At 46.4% G+C, this 19937-nt stretch overlaps 1 protein-coding gene across 2 annotated transcripts in view; it reads right to left on the reverse strand.

The window, feature by feature from the left end:
* NECTIN1 (nectin cell adhesion molecule 1) overlaps positions 1 to 17397 on the reverse strand; it is a 100362-nt gene extending 82965 nt beyond the window's left edge. For both annotated transcript variants that reach the window (XM_069070046.1, XM_069070047.1), the window contains exon 1: positions 16700 to 17397. In XM_069070046.1, coding sequence (XP_068926147.1) covers positions 16700 to 16778 — 79 coding nt within the window. In that variant the 5' untranslated portion in view covers positions 16779 to 17397. The remainder of the gene's footprint in view (positions 1 to 16699) is intronic.
* Between the last annotated feature and the right edge of the window lie 2540 nt (positions 17398 to 19937).

The raw sequence follows: 19937 nt of genomic DNA on the forward strand, positions 1-19937 counted from the left end.
TGGTGGGACAGCCCTATGGTAATGAGCTTTTCCACACTTAGCCAGGCAGATCCTCTGAAAATAAGACACCCAATCTGTCTACTGCCTAGCCCATACCAGAAGTCTCCAACTCAGTCAGGTCAGCAACAGCTTTCATAGCCTCTAAGAACTCAGGATCATCTTCACACCATGATAAGTTGTCTGTAGAGACCTTTAAGGAAGGCTTAAAAGCATTATTCTCTTGGTGACATGACATGTTCATGGAACACATTAATAAATGGTTGAGTGGGTCCTTAATCCTTCCATTTTCTGACACCCTAATTCAGTATTCTTTCCCACTCTACCTTACATTATGGCTTCTCACTTCTGACAGACCTACTAAAAGAATGGTGTGGACTTGGCCAAGTCACTTAATATCTTTAGATCTTACTTTGTCATGTTTAAAATGGTAGATTGGGATCCTTGGTAGAACAGGGACAAGGGAGACGAATATGGTAGGAGGTAGAGGGGTACTATGTCTAAGATGAAGTGATCCTGGAATATTAATAATTTTGATAACACAGGTTGTGCTTTAAAGTTGGCCAGGTGCTTTTATGTTCTATATTTTGTCAGATCTTTATTCTTATGAATTAAACATTACAATTGTTTTTCCTATTTTACAGGTGAAGAAACTGAGGCTTGAGACTTGCCTAAAATCACACCAGCTAATGAATATCTGAAATAATCCCAAGCCTTCCTAATCAGTGATCTAATATATCACTGCCTCTAAATGTGCAAAGTACATGTATTGTTGGTGTTGTGGGTGTGGGGGGATACAGGGGTGCACTCTGAGAGTCACAACAAAAAACAGTCAAGGGACAAATTGGAAAGCCAGTTATTTGGCATCCTGTAGACAAAACATCAGCACTTGCTCATACCCCACCCTGGTGAACAAGGAAAAACAACATGCCTCCTAGGACCAGGAAGCTCAGTCTAGCAGGGGTGACAAAATACACAGATGCACACAAACACAGGGAATATAAAAACACTCGCAAAGAAACCTATAAGCTGGTACAAATGATTATTATAGAATGAACTGTGTAAACAGCTCCGAGGGCGCAGAGACAGCATAACTAGAGCTAAGTGGGGTTTAATCAGGGAAAGCTTCCTATAGGAGATGACAACAAGGGAGACTTGGAAGGGTCATTTGGGGAGAAGCTGCCCAGAGGGCATTGCCAATCTTTCATACCCCAGGTTTGCTCACAGCAGACACAGGCCCACAGGAATACCCTCTATGAACAGTGACTCCCCAGACATCCCTTGCTGACACCTACCCCCCCAATCCCGTTTCCATTACATCTCACTCCTACCCCCTCCCCCCCATCTTTAGGGTTGACCTTTAGAGTTTATCTTACTCCTGGGGGACAGGCAAAGAATGAGCAAGGGGGCTGGGCAAAATAGGCATTGACGATAGGCAGGCAGGGCCCAGCCACATTAGAGGAGGGGGCTGCTTCATTAGCTCCCAAATGGCCATCCATCAACCCCACACTGATTACCAGTGCGTTCTAGCCCAGTGGGGGACTCTGACTATTATGGGTGCCACAAACAAGAGGCATAAATCTGAGCAAGTTCGAGGTAGGAAAGAACCATGGGACCTGCCTTGGACACCTTTCTGGAGGCCAACGAATCCATTATCCAGAGATGTACCGTAATGGGCCAATCAGATAAGGTATACTTGGGAAAGGGGAGGGAGGGAGGAGTTGGGATAATAAATAAAATAATCCCATGATCCGAAGGCTCCAATTTTATTCATTCACTGGGAAAAACCTGTCTCTGTATTCCCATTTATGTTGCAAAGCTATCTGGAAACTCCAGGATGTGAAATCCCAACCATCCAAGAGCAGCTTCCTGATAAAGACTACACCATCTTGGCTGGGGAAGAGGAAAGGAAAAGTGTGTCTCTGTATGTATCTTGCAAAAAAAAAAAATGGGTTTTCTGCTTATTTCTCAGGTGCTTTCTGCTTTCTGATGGAAATTAGCCATAACTTGACAATTCTTTAGCACACGCTACTTACTTCACATGGTAGGTACTTTGCTCACAATAACCCTAAGAGATAGGAAATGCAAACATTATCAACCCCATTTGATTATACCCAAGAAAAATCCAGACTCAAGGGGGGTCAGGTGACTTGCTCAAGGTTACACAACTATTAAAATAGAAAACCAGACACACCAGGGGTTCTTTGACCCAAAATTCGGCATTCTTACCACTAGACTCCACAACCTATCCAGTCTGAGTCTACACTGATCCAGTGTGACCTTGGGCAAGTAACCTAACCCACTTTGGGTCACTGTGGCCTACTACCAGGCTATGAGTCAATCTCTCTTCTCAGAACTTCCCTATGTAGAGAAGAGAATTTTGTTAGAGAGAGCCAGTAATGAGGCTCTGGTGTATACTGAGACACAGAGGGCATGCAGTAATCCTTGCTAACAGAGCACAGATAGTCTAGGGCAGAAGAGAGACTAAAAAGTAATTTCTCTTTGGCTTTGGAACATATGAGGTGATTATTTCGCAGCAGATTTACCTCCCTAATTAGGCAGGCAAATACTCAAATGAGTTTTTGTTCCCTGAGTACACACTGATGGACAGAACAGTAGGGCACTCTGGGAGAAAGGGCCAGGATGAAAATCTTGCAGCAGAGAATCCACAGAGTAGATAATCTGTACATGGATCACTGAGGGTTGGCTATTAATTATTAACATAATTGACAAATTAAATGACAATCTTGCTGCCTTCTCTCATCTTCTCTAAGGAAAGAGAAATCCAGGCTCCTGACTGAGAGTTGTGGGGAGGGATGGAGAGTGTGGGGATCCCATGCTAGAGAGACAGGCCCTGCCTAGGGGTCTAGCACTGAGTGCTGGGGTGAGAGAGAAGGAGGGGGAATGTGAGGGGAGGGGCAGAGGCCTTCAAACTCCTTTTATCCCTTGAGATCAAAGTACCCAGCAAAGAAGAACACCCTAAAGTCTTTCTCCACTCCTGGAGGAGGAAGGACCTTGCCCTTGCCATCTCTCTTGGCCTTTTGTTTCCTGTCTGCCCCATGGGAATCACTGGTTCTGGTGAGTACTAGGTAAGAGCTAGAGAGCTAGAGAACCTTCCAGAAACTTAGGGCTGGGGCTGGCTCTGGCAGCATCAACTTCCTAAGCGCTGGTTCCAGCCTCAGTGCAGGGCTAACTCCCTGCTAGTCACAATTCCCAGGTTGTTTCTCCTGGGATAGAAGCAGTAGCAGCCTCCAATCTCTGCAACTCAGTAAGGTGGGAAGGACCCCAAGTGCCACAGACTTGAATGACAAGCATGTATTAAGCACCCATAAAATTCCAGGCATTAGGCCAAGTTCTGAGGCTAAGAAGACAATAAAAATAAACAGTCCGTGCCCTCAGAGGAGTTTACATTATGCTGGGGGAGGAGAAAAAGAAATAACATACACCCCAAAATAAATTCAAAATAGATATATCAAGTAAACAAACAGGATTTAGAGCAAGGGACTGTGGAGATGATTCCGGTCCAATCTCCTCATCTTAAGGAGGAAAAAAAGACTCAGGGCTATTAACTGACGGTCTAAGGGAGTAACTAACAGAGTCAGCATTCGAACTCAGGTCCTCTCATTACAAATGAAGGACTCTACAATCCAGGACCACAATATTACACTTCAGGGATAGAATGCTAAGATACAGCAATTGGTCATAGTGGCAAGATATTCTAGGACCAAAGCAATAATACTGTCAAGATACTTCAAGAATACTGCAATATCACCCTCACACAGCACTAATATCCCCAAGATATTCCCAGGACACAATGATAATAGAATCCGAGACACTCCTTCCTATCTAAAATACAACTATTAGCATGATCTAATACACCAGTAAAATTAACTCAGAGAGCATGGGGCTTCAGTAATGACTCCAGGAACAGAATGTCCATCTCATTTACTTTCTCTAGGTTGACAGTGCCATCCTTCGTACATGAAGATGCTGCTTCTAATGCCTTTACTCCTGTAGTGTGGATGAGTCTGCCCCAAGGAGCCTACAGCTACATCGGTCCCCCTTATGGTCTACTGTACTTATCTGTAAGATGACCAGTAAGGCACCAAAGTGATAAGAGGTGACTTTGGGCCTCATCACCCTCAGATAAGCTAAATGCCTGCAGCCGGGTTTGTTGGCTTCATCCTATTCTTTTATTTTCCTTTGAGATGAAGGCAGTTCCAGTGATGGGTAAAACAGGAACTACTCTAGTTGAGCAAAGCTAGGTGGTGGTAGGGATGGGGTAGGCAACAGCTTCTACAACTCATCTTCTGATTGCTTTGGCCCAGCTGGCTGGCTAGTCTCCTGTGACTCTCCCTGTAGACAAGGTCCCATGAATTTCTCAGGTAGGTAAGGCTATGTCTAGGTCCCTCCCTCCCCGCTTCAGAAAAACAAAAAAAAGAATCCTTTGGCCTGTTGGGCTCTGAGATATCTCAGACATCCTTGGGGAGAGAGGGAGCATGACTTCAATTTTCAAAAGACTGAGGAAGTAGGTGTAAGGAAGGGTGGGTACGGGATGCTTGTACTGCTCTCCAAGGCCACACTAGAGGAAGCCTTGGGAGTCCCTCTTGATAACCGTGTATCTTTTAAAGCTTTTCAGAGCCAAACCAGTGTGGGTGAGAGTACTAAGAAGGAAGAAGTCTTCTTCCAGCCTGGTTGCTATGTAACCCTTTGCCCTAGGAATCTTTTCTATTTTCACCAAACCCTCAAACCCCTCTGACCCAGTGTGCTTGGCAACCTGTTCCTCCAAAGGGACCTCAAAGTACTCTACAAAGGTTATTTCACACCTCTTCATCATAGCCCTGGGAAGGGAGCAAAGATAATGCTTCCTAATGAGTACTTATTCACCAATAAGCATTTATTAAACAGTCACTGTGTCAAGTCAAGACAAATTTTTTAAGCACTTACCAAATATGTCAGGCACCGTGCTAAGCAGTGAGAATACAAAGAGGCAAAAAACCAGTCCCAGGTCTCAAGGTGCTCAGTCTAATATGGGGGGAAGCTGCAAAGATAACTATGTCCAAATACTGCTCTATCTAAGCACTCACATTAAGGAAGATGAGGGAAAGTCTTAAGGAATACAGAATTTTAGTTTGGACTTGAAGGAAGCCAGGAAGTAGAAATGAAGAAGAGAATTCCAGGCATGAGGGATGGTCAGTGAAAATTCATGAACTGTTTGAGCAAAGAACAGTAAAGAGATGGTTGTCTAGAGGGCAGAGTATATAGATAGTAGTAAGGTGCAGGTAGAAAGGTAGGAAGGGGCCAGGTTACGAAGAGCTTTAAATCTAAACAGAATTTTCTATGTGACCCCACAAAAGGATACAAGGACAAAAGTCTAAACAATTTCTGCTCAAGTTTCTTGTTTTTTTTTTCCTTTCTAGGGAGACAATATGGGAGACCTAACATAATGAAGTATTATACAATTAATGTAGAAACCAAGTCAGTGACTGGGGAGGGGGGGGGAAGGAGGGGAAGGGATTCAGGCATTTAGCCTCCTAGATGAAAAAGTGCTTCCTGATCTCTCCTAAAAGATGGATCCATTTAGAGATAGCTAATTGGTGATAGACCTGAGTTCAAATCCTGACTCAAGACATTCTAAAGGGTTGTTAGGATAAAGTGAGATAATATTTATAAAAACCACTTTCCTTAAAAACCTTAAAAAGCACTAAACAAATGCTATATATTAGTATGGGGGGGGTTAAGGTGGTTAGAAGAACACTCATTAGGGTATTCTAGAACTGAGGATGGGTGAGAGGAGGTCTAGAATCCCTTCTAATTCCAGCTAGAATTCTATGGTTCTAAGAGTTCCCATTCTATGCTCTCCTCAGGTTAAAGTTCATCAGAGATGTCTCTTGTGCCTGTGGCCAGTGCTACTGTACCACTAGCCCCCTCCCCCCTGCCCTGCTGCCCGTGTGCTCTGCCTGGCAGCTGTGGACCTACTGGAGCCACCAGCCAGCGGAACTAATGTCCTCTAATGAGATCCGGGGCTGGAATGGCCGGGCGGCTTTATTGTCTTTGGCTGGGTAATGAGACTCCTCATAAACCGGGAAAAATCGGGACAGCACAGGGGAGGGAAGAGGGTGTGGGGGCAGGGGACCAAGAAGAAGCCCCGTGTTTTCCAGATTTCATCTCCATGCAGAGGAACTCTTCAATCTAACAGGAATTAACATTCCCATCTCTCACTCTGGCTTTTGGTGGATCAAGTATTAGACACAAAACCTGGGTTCAAATCCAATTTCTGGCACTGGGTTTGATCCTGGGTGAGTAACTTAATTTAATTTAGAGTTGGAGTCAGTCACAGAAGGCACTTAGTCCAACCGCAGTTTACTGAAACCCAGACACTCAATCATTGAGCTTCATTTTCCTCATCTGTAAAATGGGGAAGATAACAGGTACCTCCCAGGGTTTTTGTTGAGATTCAAAAAATACGATAATTTTTGTAAAGTGCTTTGCAGAATTTAAAATGCAATACAAAGATGAGTTAGGATAACTAGTATTTAGGGGCAGTTAGGTGATGCAGTGAATAGAGAGCACTGTCCCTGGAGTCAGGAGGACCTGAGTCCAAATTGGGACTCAGATGCTTGACACAGCTGTGTAATCTTGGGTAAGTCACTTAACTCCAATTGCCCTGCCTTCGTCCCTCCAAAAATAAAAAAGACAGCTAGTATTTGTTTGAATGTCAGGTGTCTCCCCACCCCACCTCCCAATATTGGTTAGATTGCAATTGGCAAATTTTTTGAAGAAAATGAACAAGGGTCCCTCAGGATGAGCAGCAATCTTTATCTCTGGAGGGAAATCCCAAATCTTTAAGATCATGGATCCATCTGAGCATTTGGGGTCCAGTGCAGGTCTCTGCTTTCTTGATATTTCAGACTTTATGCTCATCTTTGCCTGTTTGTGCCTCTATACCAGTGTGTAACTGGGTGTCAATGAACATGCACCAGGTATGGAACCAGAGGACCTGGATTCAAATACTGCTCTGATGATCACTTTTATGAGTCTGGGTTTCAGTTTCCTCCTCTGTAAAGTGGGGTTGGATCAAGTGAACTCTGATTCATTCCAGCTCTAAATAGAAGATCCTACTAGTTAAGCACTTATTAAGCTCTTGCTGTGCTAAATGCTAGCATACAGGTAGAAGGAGAAAGACAGTCCCTGCCCTCAAGGAGCTTACATTCTATTCCTGGAAGACAATACATAAAAGGAAGCTGAAAAGGGGGAAGAGATGAAGGTATCCTGCATAAGGATGTGGTGGAGAAAATCCAAAGTTGGTAGAAAAGCTTGGAAAGAAATGAAGACAAGGGCATCCTCCTTGAAATGGATGTTCCAGGATGAACCAGAGGGGGAGTCTGTAGGGACAAGATCTTTCCCATGTCTATCTGGGGTGGAGTGGGCTTCCAAGTGGAGAGGTTTCTATGGCACGTTAAAGAAGGTCTGGAATACAGCCTAGAATACACCCTTCTGGGGTCACCCTTTACTCATCCTTTTGAGACCCATTCTCTTGTGCTGCACAGTGATGGTGGCCAGTAGGGTCCATTTACATCAGCAACTGAGCCAGTTACTAAGTTTCCTCATCTATAAAATGGGCATGCTACTATTACCTATTTCCCAGGGTTATTTGAAGGAAAGCACAAATGTTAGATGCTATTACAAATATGATTCCATTGGACACTATAAACTCATGCTTGGTTCACCCTGGGTTCTTTTTCTCCATGTTTCTTTTGACTCATTCTGATTCTTTAAATTTTCTTCACTCCACAGAGAAATGGTCTCAGACTAGAAAAGGAAAGAATCACAGGGGGGGAAAAGTATGACTTTCTGTGAGGGAAAGCTGTGAGGATCGAGGAGGAAGGGGTGACTTTGGGGACAATTATCTGCTCTCCCAATCCCCTCCATGCTTATGCCTTTAAGCTATCTCTAGATCTGGATCAGAGGCTAGGAAATGGGCAAGATAACTTCTGTAAACAATTTGTTACTGCCCTACTTGAAATCTCCAAGTAAGACCAAGGCTGTATCCCAAGACTTCTCCTTAAGCTCTTGGCTGCTCTTAGGGAAAGGGCCCCAGATGGCCAATGATACCCTAGCTGGGCAGGAAGCCAGCAAGAGAAGATGGGAGCACCAAGAGGCTTCTCCATTAAATGGCACAGAACAAAGGCTTGGCCATACCTGTTGCTGGGGGAGAATCTGACCATCAGGTCATTCAGGTGCCAACACCTCCGTAAGGATGCCACCTGAATCTCCCTCCAAGAACTATTGCTACAAATACCATTTTGAGGCACAGGGAGGGGGCAGCTTTGGGAGGGAGGAGGAGATGGTTCTCTAAGCTGTTCTTGGGATTTCTTTACATCTGTACCAGAGGGCCTCAATATGAGGTGGGGGACTCCCAAGTTTTTTTTTTTTCATGGGAAATTTGATTAAGTGTCTAGTTCCAAGAAAATAAGGGGCTTGTCTTCCTGCTTCCAGTGGAACCAAATGCCACTAACCAAAAAGTTAGCACAAAGAAGAACAGATCCAGGACCTCATAGTGGGAGAGACGCCAAGTATGTCTGCTCTCTGCAATCACAACCGGGTGAGAAGGGGCAATCATCAACCAATCAGCAAGTATTTACAATATTAAGCTTGTACCATGCACAAGGACCAGGGATCCAAGTACGACGATTGAAATGATTCCTCCTAGAAAGGAACTGACATTCTAATGAGGAAGACAATTAATTACATGTAAAATATATGTATGTATGCATACATAGCACAAATATAAAATTAATAAATAAAAGCATGTAAAAAGTGGTTTGGGAAGGGGCGGCTAGGTGGCGCAGTGAGTAAAGCGCAGGCCCTGGAGTCAGGAGGACCAGAGTTCGGTTCTGGTTTCAGACACTTAACAGCCACACACAAAAAAACTAGCCGTGTAACCTTGGGCAAATTACTTAACCCCAATTGTCCTCCAAAAGGCCAAAGAAAAAGGGGGTTTGGGAGGGTGGGCACTAGCAATTGGAGAAGATCAGGAAAGTCTTTTAGAAGATGGTCCTTGAGCTGCATCTTCAAAGAGAAAGATTCCATCAGGTGGAGGTAAAAAGGCAGAGAATTCCAGGCATTGGAGAGGAGAGGGGGCAAAAGGCTCTCACATCTCTTGTCCAGGGGCAATGGAATGAGGCAAAAAGATAGGACAAAGTTGGCCAGATCACAGAATACAGGAAGCGAAGTCATTTCCAATGAGGCTGGAAAGATAGTTGGGGCCAGGTTATGAAGGGTTTTAAAAATAGAAAATTCATATTTTTATCCTAAAGGCAATAGGAAGCAACTAGAGTTAGTTGAGTTAGGGGAGTCACATGATCAGATCTGTGCTTAAGGAAAATTGCTCTGGTCTGTAGTTTCCTGCTCTAAGGTCAGGGTGGAATGTTCTTTCCAAAGCAGGCCAAGCATTTCCCCTACTAAGCAGATTACCCAGGGGCTCAGGACATTTCCATGCATACCCCCTTGGATAGGCAGTATAGGATAATGCAAAGACCACAGGACCAGAAGAGAAGAGAATGTGGCTTCAAATCCCAATATTTGTGAACTATGTGTTAATGAGACTTATCCCACAACATTGTTTCAAGAAAAAGTATCTTTGTCAATCTTAAGATGCTATACAAATTTGAATTCTTGCTGTTATTATTGGGAAAATATGGTAGAAAGTTTTTATACAGACAACTGAGAAAACTTCCTATTATACCCAAAGCTGTCTATCTGGCCCAGACCAAAGATAAAAACTGTTGGTCTTCTCCTAGAAAGTTATTACAAGCTCAGGAAGGGTCTCAAGGCTTGGTGGGGTTTCTGATATGTCTCCCCAACTCCATTCTGCCTCCCCCTCCCCCAATCAGGTATACCAGCAAAACCCAGGCTTATTGCATTAACAATACAAAAGTGTGTTATCTCCAGCTTGGGGAGTGGGGGAGGGGAGGGAATCCCCGTGGAAAGGTGATTCCAACCTAGATCTCCAGTTACCTGTGTCTCCAGACAATTTATCTTCGGCTCAATGGAAGGAAGGCTGCAGCCCCAGGAGAAAACACTCCTCAAAATGTGCCTAGGTCTGGTACTGCCCTATCCAATAACCAGAGGTCCAGGTAACTGTCCAATGACCAGAGGTCCACGTAAGTACTCCTCCATTTGAGCCCCTCACATCCAAAGAGCTCTCAGTTTCACTTTCGGTACTCAGCATTAACATGAAAATGTTGGGGAATAGATAATTTGCAATTAGAAGAACCAGTATTCAAATGCTGACTCAGCAACTTAAATCAATTCACAAGCATTAATTAAGCACTTAATAAGTGCAGGGTCCAGTGCTCAGTGGCTTTTTGCCCTCAAGGACCTTATAATAATCCATCAGGGAAGACAAATGAAGATACCTTGGGTAAATCACTCCCTTTCTAGGGCCCTCCTGATTTACAGTTTGGAAGGAATATAAAGGATACCTAGTCCGACCCACTTGATTTACAGACTGGAAAATGAAATCCAGAAAAATTAAGGGACTTGCCCAAAATCATTTCAAGAACAAGCCGAAGAGAGAGAAAAGATTCCAAGCCAGATATAACACTTTCCAATGCACCATCCTGCTTTCTCATCTGTGAAAAGCTGTGGCTCTTTTTAACTCTAAGTCCTATTTTCCTTTCTGTAATTCTGCTAAGCATGTGTGTCACTGAAACCAACACACGGACCCTTCAGAGATGCACAGGATTGATTGAGGTCCCCACTGGGATAGCTATTGAATGAGCCGAAGATATTTCCCTCCCCTAAATCCCACACTCTCTCCTCCCTCCAAGGAAGAATACTCTTCCCTCCAGGCCAATGCAAAAACAACACACAAAACACTTCAGAATGTCCCTCCCAGAAATTCAGAGATCAAGACAACTCACAGGGAAAAAAACCTAAGCAAGGAGGAGCCCAATTTTAACCTCAGAAGGGGATGGGGTGGCAGAAGGAGATTTGTCCTCTCTTGCCTTCCGGCTGACGAACTTCACATCCCAGCCAGATTCCGACCTGCCTCTCCCTATATTTCAGTCTACTTTTCAACCATAAACTTTTGCAAAAGTTGCCCCCTGGGCCTAGAGTGGTCAGCGCTCTCAGCCCTGGTTTTCTTCCTTCCATCACCTATTAGATCTTCCCGATTTCCACAGATGTTAGTACTCTCAACCCCCAAAATGTTGTGCACTGACTTCCTTAGGTTATGTTATAATTTTGATAGAATGTAAGTTGTTGAGAACAGGGAATTGTACAAAAAAGTCTTTGTAGCCTCAGCACCTACCATAGTATCTTGCTATCTATACTATAGTATAATGTATCTATATTTGATATATATTGATATATAGTATCTATATTTGATGTTTAATAAATGTTTGTTGAATGAATGTGGTCCTTCCACCAAACCTTTTCTTTTTCCAATCAGGATTAAGTGACTTACCCAGGGTCACACAGCTAGCAAGTATCTGAGGCCTGATTTGAACTCAGGTCCTCCTGACTCCAGGGCTAGTGCTGTATCAAGCCAGCTGAAAGTATAGTCACCTTCCTTGTAATTCTTATAGTACCTATATATGTGAGACCCCTCTATCTTGAATCATTTCTATTTGCATATGTCTTATTTTTTTTTGAGGGCAATTGGGGTTAAGTGACTTACCCAAAGTCACACAGCTAGTAAGTGTGTCAAGTGTCTGAGGTCAAATTTGAACTCAGGTCCTCCTGACTCCAGGGCAGGTATTCTATTCACTGCGCCACCTAGCAGCCCCCGTATATATGTCTTATTGCAATTATTATGTCTTTTGAGGGCAGGAACTTTTCATCTGCACCTGGAGTAATCAGCATGAGCCTTGCATATTGCAAGCACCTAAATAACATATATTTATTGAGCTCCTTCCCCAGACAGAGGAGATGGAAAGGGCAAGGGGTACATGAGTGGGGGGGAAAAATCACTCCCAAGAGTTCTTGTAAAACCACAGGCAAATGATGAAGTGGGTGAAGTGAACCCAACAAATCTAAATTCATGCTCAAGATCACAGGAGGATTCAGGTTTCCAGGCTCCTGAGATCCTTGAACTTTCCATCGTGAGGGCAGTTAGATGGTGGGATGGTGGATGGTAGACAGAGGAATGGGTCTGGCTGAGGAAGTCTGGCCTGTGTGGGACCTCCGGGAGGGCCATTTAACCTGCCCACCTCAGTCTCTTCTACTCTAAAATGGGGATAAGGGCACCTACCTTACAGGGCTGCTGTGAGGACACAATGAGCTAAGATTGCAAAGCACTCAGCAGGCTGCCATATATCCTCTTCTTCCCTTCCCCCATTCTCAACGACTAGATTGAATGTGGCCAGATTATCTGAAAGAGTATTAGAACTGTAAAGGAGCCCTAAAGATTTTACCTGGCTCAACTCCTTCTTTTTAAATGAGTGGAGGAAAATGGCCAATGTATAGAGATATACAGCTACCCTGCTTTTGGGACTCAGAATCAATAGTGCAATCCCAGTCTGGAAGCTGGTGGTTGCACATACATATAGACACAGAAATGCCCTTTCCTAGAACCCTTGACTTCCCCTACTGCATGCTGACCTATAGACCCCTGTACATGGAGAACCCTGAACACAGAAAGTCACAGGCCCACCTGTAGGAGCACTCACACTACATGGATCAAACATGGTGTTAAAATGTATTTTATCTCAGGGGTAACAGCCAGTATTCCACTGGTCCCCCCCACAAAGGGAAGAGGTTGGCTATGCAATGCAAGTGAAAAGGACTTTTCCTCCAGGCCTCCCCACCCCCACCCCAAGAGGTGGGGGCAGCAGAATTTATCAAAGGAAACAGGAAATAAAAAATTAGCAAATCAAAGGTACCATCTTCTGGATGTTTTCACCAGAGGCAGAAAAATGGCCATAAATACATTCAGAGCCATTCTTATGGCTCCTCAGAGCCCGACACAGTCCATTCCCCCTGCAGGGCTAGTATTCAACGGTGGTGAGACGCTAGGGCCCAAAGCCACCCACATTTCCTTAACCTATCCCCCCCCCACCCAGGGAACAGGGTTGGGATGGGGGTAGACAGCCCAAAGCCCAGTGGTGAAGGAGGTCAGGAAAAGCCCATGGCCAGTTAGTCCAAGATTTTTTTCCTGTTCAAAAAAAAGTGACTCATAAGGCAACTAGACCTACAACAGAGATTTCCCTAATGGACCCATTTAGTCTCTTTAGAGAGATATAGGGATGTAGACATTCTGTCTCAATGCCCTCACTGACTACCCCCTCTATGTCCCTCTCCCCACATATAGACGTGGATGCTTTACACTTGCCTCAGAGCTTGGCTCAGCTCTTCTTATCCTCTGATGCAATACCTTCCTCTTCCCCTCCTCCTCATCTCCCTTTGCTTGCCCCTACACTTCCCAAACCCATTTTCCTCTTGGCTTTGGGAACCGAGAAACCTGTCCTAAGTTATTTCCAGTGGCTCTCTCTCTTACTAGGTAAGCATCATTCTAATTCTAGCTAGCAAGCATCCAAAGAAATCCCGGGTTGGCAGAGTTTGGTGTTTTTGTACCGATACTGGCTGTGGTACACACACTACTGTATGTGAGAGGGAAGGAAGGGTGAAGAAAAACAATATCCCAATTTTCATATGTACCAACCACACCAGATATTTGCCAAGGCTGTAGTTAAGGGGCATTACAGCAGTGGCCACAAGTCTTTAAACCAATTCACAGTGGGTGTGTATGTTTTAGGATGTGTGCTTTCCCTTTGACGACAAAAGGATTAGGGAAAACCAATTAAGAAGGTCGGGGTGTATATAGGTGGGACACTCTCCCACCTTCTTCTAAATAATGCTTCCATCCAACTCCCCACTGCCCCACACTCTAATTGGGTTCCTGACACTCTAAATAACGGTGAGTGGTAATAATAGATTTCAATCCCAGGAAGCATAGATTTAGAATCCAGGATTTCACTGCCCTGAGTGACAAAGTCTGTGTTGCTGAAAACATATTTCTGTTTATACTTCAACAACCAGATGGGGAGCATTTCAAAGTCAGGGGCCCCCACGCACACTCCAGGGGCTCCGCTTCTCTCTACTCCCCCCTCCCCAACTAGGCTCCTCTCAACAGCCTCTCGGCTCCCTGCCATAGCCCAGAGAGAACCTAGAAAAGAGCAGTAGGGCCAGTGAGACTGGCTCCCCTAGAGGGAAGACAGATAGAAGCAGCCCTAGCTCCTAGCAGAAAGGACTGCTGGATGGGAAGGAAGGCTGTGTGACCTTGGGTAAGTTGATTAACTTCTCTGGTCTTTTGTTCCTTCATTTGTGCAATAGGAAGGGTATCATTACCTGCTCTTCCCTCCCTCTTAAGCTGCTGGAAGAATAAGCCAATAGGATCTATAAGAGTGTGGAGAGATCTTAGGAGGAAAAAAAGCTAGGGAAACCTAAGCTTTAGTCCACAAAACTTAGCCTCTGATGATTCAACACATCCATCAATTAGTCAAAAAGCACTTAGTGCCAGTCTGTGCCTAGATTCCCTTCTTTCTCATCCTGGAGGAAGATTCACATTGAACACTTGTGCTCAGGGCACCAAGCATCTGTGCCCCCTCCCCAGAGGGGGCTGGCACACAGCTGAGTCAGTCCCCAGCCCCACAGGAGGAATCGGGCCCTAGGGCATCACACTGAAGTAAAGGATGAGACAACAATGAAAGGGGAAGGAGACTTTGTTTCCCAGTCTCCTAAAGCTTCCAGGCTTTGGTCCCATCCACAGCACAGGGTGTTAACCCCTGGTGCCCTAGGCAGATTGTTGCCCTCCTTCCTACAGATTTTTGCGGATGGTGGGAATGAAAAAATTAAAAGATCCAAGGCTTATAAAGACAATAGGTACCAGGTGTTTCCAGTTGGTCCCATGGCCCTAGGCTTCAGAGCCTCTTTCCAGAGCCCCCAAAGTGTGGGATAGAGGACAGAGAAGAGACTTTATCAAGTTCTAGGTCCTGAAGAAAATATGATGATGTCCATCTGAAGTGGGCAGTGCCACTGTCGGAAAGGGTAGACCAACCCACTCACTGAACTGGTCCTCTATTCCAGTTGCCTTGCCACCCCACTAAGAACAGAGACCAGAGATGGGGCAGCTAAACATTACTGCAGTGCTAGCTTCCTCTACCTTCTTTGCCAAGCCCATTAGACAAACCCCTCCCCAGGATTTTCCACCTTTCTCCCCCCTGCTCCCCACCCACCTTCCTTCGGAGGCAGGTTTGGCCTCTCCTGGACAACTCGGCTGCTATGCCCCCTGCTGGGTCTGTGGCACTCACCGGCAGCCAAGCAAGATAACCAATACCTCTCTCCTTTTCATCCCAGTAAAAAATGGGTCTCTGTACTTCTACCTCCAGATTCTAAGGTGAAGATCATGTATTTCAAAGAGGACCCCCCCCCCCAACCTGGGGTAAGGGGGTAAAGAAATAAGCATTTATTAAGCGTCTAATCTGGGCCAGGTACTGTGTTAAGTTCTTTACAAATATTATTTCATTGAATGATTTCATTTGATCGGGGTGATAGAGTGCTCTTACTCCATCTTCCTGGCCACGCAGAATGCATGCTGCCTTTCTGACCTCTTGCTAAAGGCTGGTAGCCCCCACGGGGGCAAAGGGACAGCGTGCTTCAAGGGGTTAAGAACATTAGATTTGCCTCCCAAACGTATTTTCCAGTTCATTTCCCAGCACAATACACCCCAGCCTGTCCCTGCCTTCCCTCTTCCCTCTCGGTATCTGAATGGGCAAACGCGAGCCACCTTTTGTTGGTTCTCCCGGACTCTGGGCTTTGGTTAACCCCATGGTTGCCGACAGGCCCACACCCTGGGACGGGCGGGGGCACCCCCGGGGGATGAATGGAAAAGTGGGTCACGCAGCCACCAGCCACCGAGACTACAGGAAGAATGAGCACCTCCTCAGAGGAGACCTCCTCGAGCTGGGGAGGGAATTATGGAAAGGGGGAATTCGGTTCCAGGACCTTCTCCATACATCTTCCCATCTTCCCCAAGGATTCAATCCCCCCCCCCACCCCGACTCCTAACCGAGTCTCACTAGAAAGCCGCAGGTGAAAAGTAATCTTTCTCGGACTCGTCCACCTTCTGCCGCAGGAGCCGAAGACCCAGTGCACACTGGTTTAGGGGGAGCCCCAGTCCCTGAGACCCATTTCAGGGAGAAAAGAATGTCAGGCAAGAATGCTTTCCCGCCGTAAGCCATTTCCCAAACCCTCAGCCCACCAGCTCTGAGACTGACACCTTCCCCGGAGGGGTTGTTGTATTGGTACCCCGAGAAGGTAATTACGGTGATTATTTTGCATTTATGTAACACGTAGTGTTTCCAAACTGCTTCCCGAGCAGAAAGCTGGTTATTAAATAAATAGAACGCGATTACATATTATTATTTAAAAAAAAAACCTTCTGCAAAAAAGTGCTTGCTTTCCACCGAGAAACCTGCATTTCACCAGCTCCCAGCCGGTCTGCCAGGGTTTGTCAAAGCTTCAGTCTCGCTCCATTCTTCTCCCACCCCCAAACCTTACCTAGACCACGATTCAACTTTTCTGGTCCCTCTCATTGCCCACAAATCAGGCGCCTGCAGTCCAGCCTCCTAGCGCCTAGCCTCGCCGAGGGTGTGAGCCAGAAATGGACGAGGGTGAAAAGAAGAAAACCGCTTACCTGGGAGGAAGAGAGTGGTACAGCTAAGAGCGAAAGCCCACCAGCAGCCAGAGACGACCGCATGCCCCATCCGAGCCATTGGGGGGCTGTAGGTCCTGGGAGAGGGCGTTCGAGGAGAGCTCTCCTCCCTCTCCCGAAACGATCCCCAAAGACTAGCTAGGATCAATATTGGGTGGCCGGCTCTCTGAGTATCCAGGTCAACTCGCTGCAGTGTGTCAACTCGGGATCGGATACAGCGGGGGTGCCCAGGTCTCAGGCACAAACCGGCCCCCCAGGGTAGCCGGTTCACAGCCTCGGCAGATGCCCGCCGCAAGTTAAACGAGTCATGCCCCGTCTTCTCCTTTCTCTCTTCCGCCCCTCCCCGCCCTTCTCTTCCACGCAGCCCCCGGCTGGGGCAGGAGGGAACCCCCTCCCCCCCGCCCCGCGCAGCTCTGGGCTCCTCTGGCTCCCGGAGCCCAAGCGCAAGCTGTCCCTTGATCTTCAGGGTCTCTGGGAGCGAAGGGGGGGTGCTCGGCACAATCAATCAAGCAGTCCCCGTTCGCTCCAAGTTGCAGGCATCCATGGCTGGCCGGGGTCCTCCGAGAGTGGGCTCCAGGCGGGATCCGGGGCCCAGGATCCTACAGCACAGCGAGGTAACTCGACTACCTCGAGGGCTTCTCGCAGCATCCGCAAGGAGAGTCCCCCTCCTTCCCTCTCGGTCTTTCCCTCTCCGCCTTCCTCCCGCGAGCTGCAACAATGTAGCCCACATCCAGCACGAACACACACTCTCTCTTTCTCACACACACAGCTCCCAACGTCTCTCCCTCTTCCAGTGATGTCAGACGAGAGGAGGAGGGGTTAGCTTTAACCCCCTCCTGGCCCCCTAGGAGCCTGACCAGGCCTCGGGCAGCCTGGACCGCGCCAGCCGAGGGAGGAAGGCCAAAGGTCCGGCTGCAGCGAAAGGGTGACCGGGGTCACTACCAGGTCCACCCCTGGGGCTGGGGGGCTGCCCGTTTAGATAGCTTTTTGCCAGGGGAAGGGCCAAAGGGGGAGCCTCCCTCCGGCATTACTGGCGAAGGGAAGTAGTGGCCTCTAGTGGTCACAGCAGAAGGAGGCTTTGGCTGCCGAGCGGGGGAGGGGGCAGAGGGGGAAAGAGAGGAAGGACTCTAGGATTCTAGACAGGATTAATAGCTTCTGGTCTGGGGGCCGAGGATGTGGAAGCCTGAGCCTGGGTGGGAGGCTCTGCGGTTGACAGGTGAGACCGGAGAGCAATGAACTAACATTTCTTTCCTAAATTTCCTCGTTATCACCTCTCATCTGGGAACCTTTTTCAGAAACAGCCTAGTCTTCCCCAGTCGCCAGTGTGGTTACAATGTTCCTTTCCCTTTGGGAATGAAGGGGGAACTCTCCCTCCTTGGCCATTCCCTGCCTCTTCTCCTTAGTTTGCCTGAGGGAATTTCCTTGTTAAAGTGGCCCACCCGGAGAGTGTCCCCAGCAGGAACTCTCCACTACTCTCCCGTTTCATACCCATGCCACATCCTGGTGAATTGGGCACTTTTCCAAGGGGCCGAACCCAACAGACATTTTTACCCCAGCAGCCCGAAGCTCTTTCTTCATGCCGAGGTTCCCCCAACCCCCATGCCCCTAGATCTCCAGGAATTAAAGGAGACTAGGCTCCCCAGTTGCAACCAAAGAGGGCAGAGTTCTCGGTGCCGGACTTCGGAGAACTAGACTAAGCTCTTTTTGCACTTTGACCAATCCCCAAAATTGTGCCTGAAGGGGATGAGACTTGCTTTTGATAAAATGTAAATTCTTCCTCTAAACGGAAAGGGAAGGGAAAGGGGAGATTCGAAGAGCTAGATAGGGGGCAGCTCTGGTCTTTTGACCTCTATGATTTTCTATTTCATGTTTTGAGTCTAAATTCCAGAGAATATAGAGTTAAAAAGGACCTTAGCGGTCAACTCATCCAATTCCCCTATTTTACAGATGAGGAAAGTGAAGAGGAAGTGGTTTGCCCAGGGTCGAGGCAAGTAGTGAGTAGCAGGGCAGGATTTACAAACCCTGGTCTTGTGATTCCATTTCCAGTGTTCTTTTCCCCACTTGTTGCTCAGTCCAACTCTTCCTGACCCCATTGAGGGGTTTCTTGGCAAAGATACTGGAGTGATTTGCCATTTTCCTTCTCCAGCACATTTTACAGATGAAGAAACTGAGGCAAACAGGATTATATGACTTGTCCAGGGTCACACAGCTAGTAAGGGTCTGAGACCACATTTGAACTAGAGCCTTTATTACTCAAGACCTGGCAGTCTTGGCGCTCTATTTTGCTACCTCTTTCCCCTTCACAGGAACTTCCACTTCAGGGCCACAGGTGGCTTTTTTAGGTTCTTGGGTGCAGCCTTTTTGACTGAGTCCAAGTTTTACAGAAGAAATCCTTTTATCAAGGGAATTTGTTCTCTGAAGTCTGGATTTAGTCAAAGGGCCACACTTGAGGACCTAGAGGGCCACATGTGAGCTCAAGGTGCTTCATAGTCCAACTCTGCTTACATGCCCACACACTAATATTTACATACTCAATTACCTATATACACACGCTCTCAGATGCTTTGTAATGATCCTGCTGTAGTAGACTGGTGAGATGGCCTGAGTTTAGACCAATCAAGTCAAACTGTGGCTGGAAGAGGTTAGACATCATCATAATAACAACTTGCATTTATATAATGCTTACCTCTTGACAACCCAGTGCGGTAGCTAGTTCGGGCTTAGAGAAGTTAAGTTTCACCCCCCCTCCCCCCCATGATCCCACAATTAATAAATAGTACCATCTAGGGAAGACATGCCAGGCCTTCTGATTCCAAGTCTAGACAGTCGTCACTTGGGTCAATGTTTGAGGGGAGGAGAATGTTTAGTTTGGGTGGAAAAGACTCTTAAGATGGTGTGATTTCTACCTTCAGATATTTTCGGAGTCATCCGTGAAGGTGATGTAAAATTAATCTTCAAGGGCAAAAGTAGGGTCTTCCCTCCAAAAAGAACTTTTGTAACCATTAAGCCTCTTTAGAGAGGGAGTGAGTCACTACAACCTCTGACCTCCTTAACTTCTTTTAAATGCCAACTAAAACCCCATCTCCTACAGGAAGTCTTTCCCAATCCCTCTTAATTCCAGCACCTCCCCTCTCTTAATTAGTTCCTATTTCTCCTTTATGTAGTTTGCTTTGAATATTTTTCTTTGTTTGTTGTCTCTTCCATTAGATTGCACCTTGGT

Source organism: Petaurus breviceps, unplaced genomic scaffold (assembly GCF_028583685.1).
Source record: "Petaurus breviceps papuanus isolate PSGF00001 unplaced genomic scaffold, PetGlider_PUasm1.0 90804, whole genome shotgun sequence".
Taxonomy (NCBI): Eukaryota; Metazoa; Chordata; class Mammalia; order Diprotodontia; family Petauridae; genus Petaurus; species Petaurus breviceps.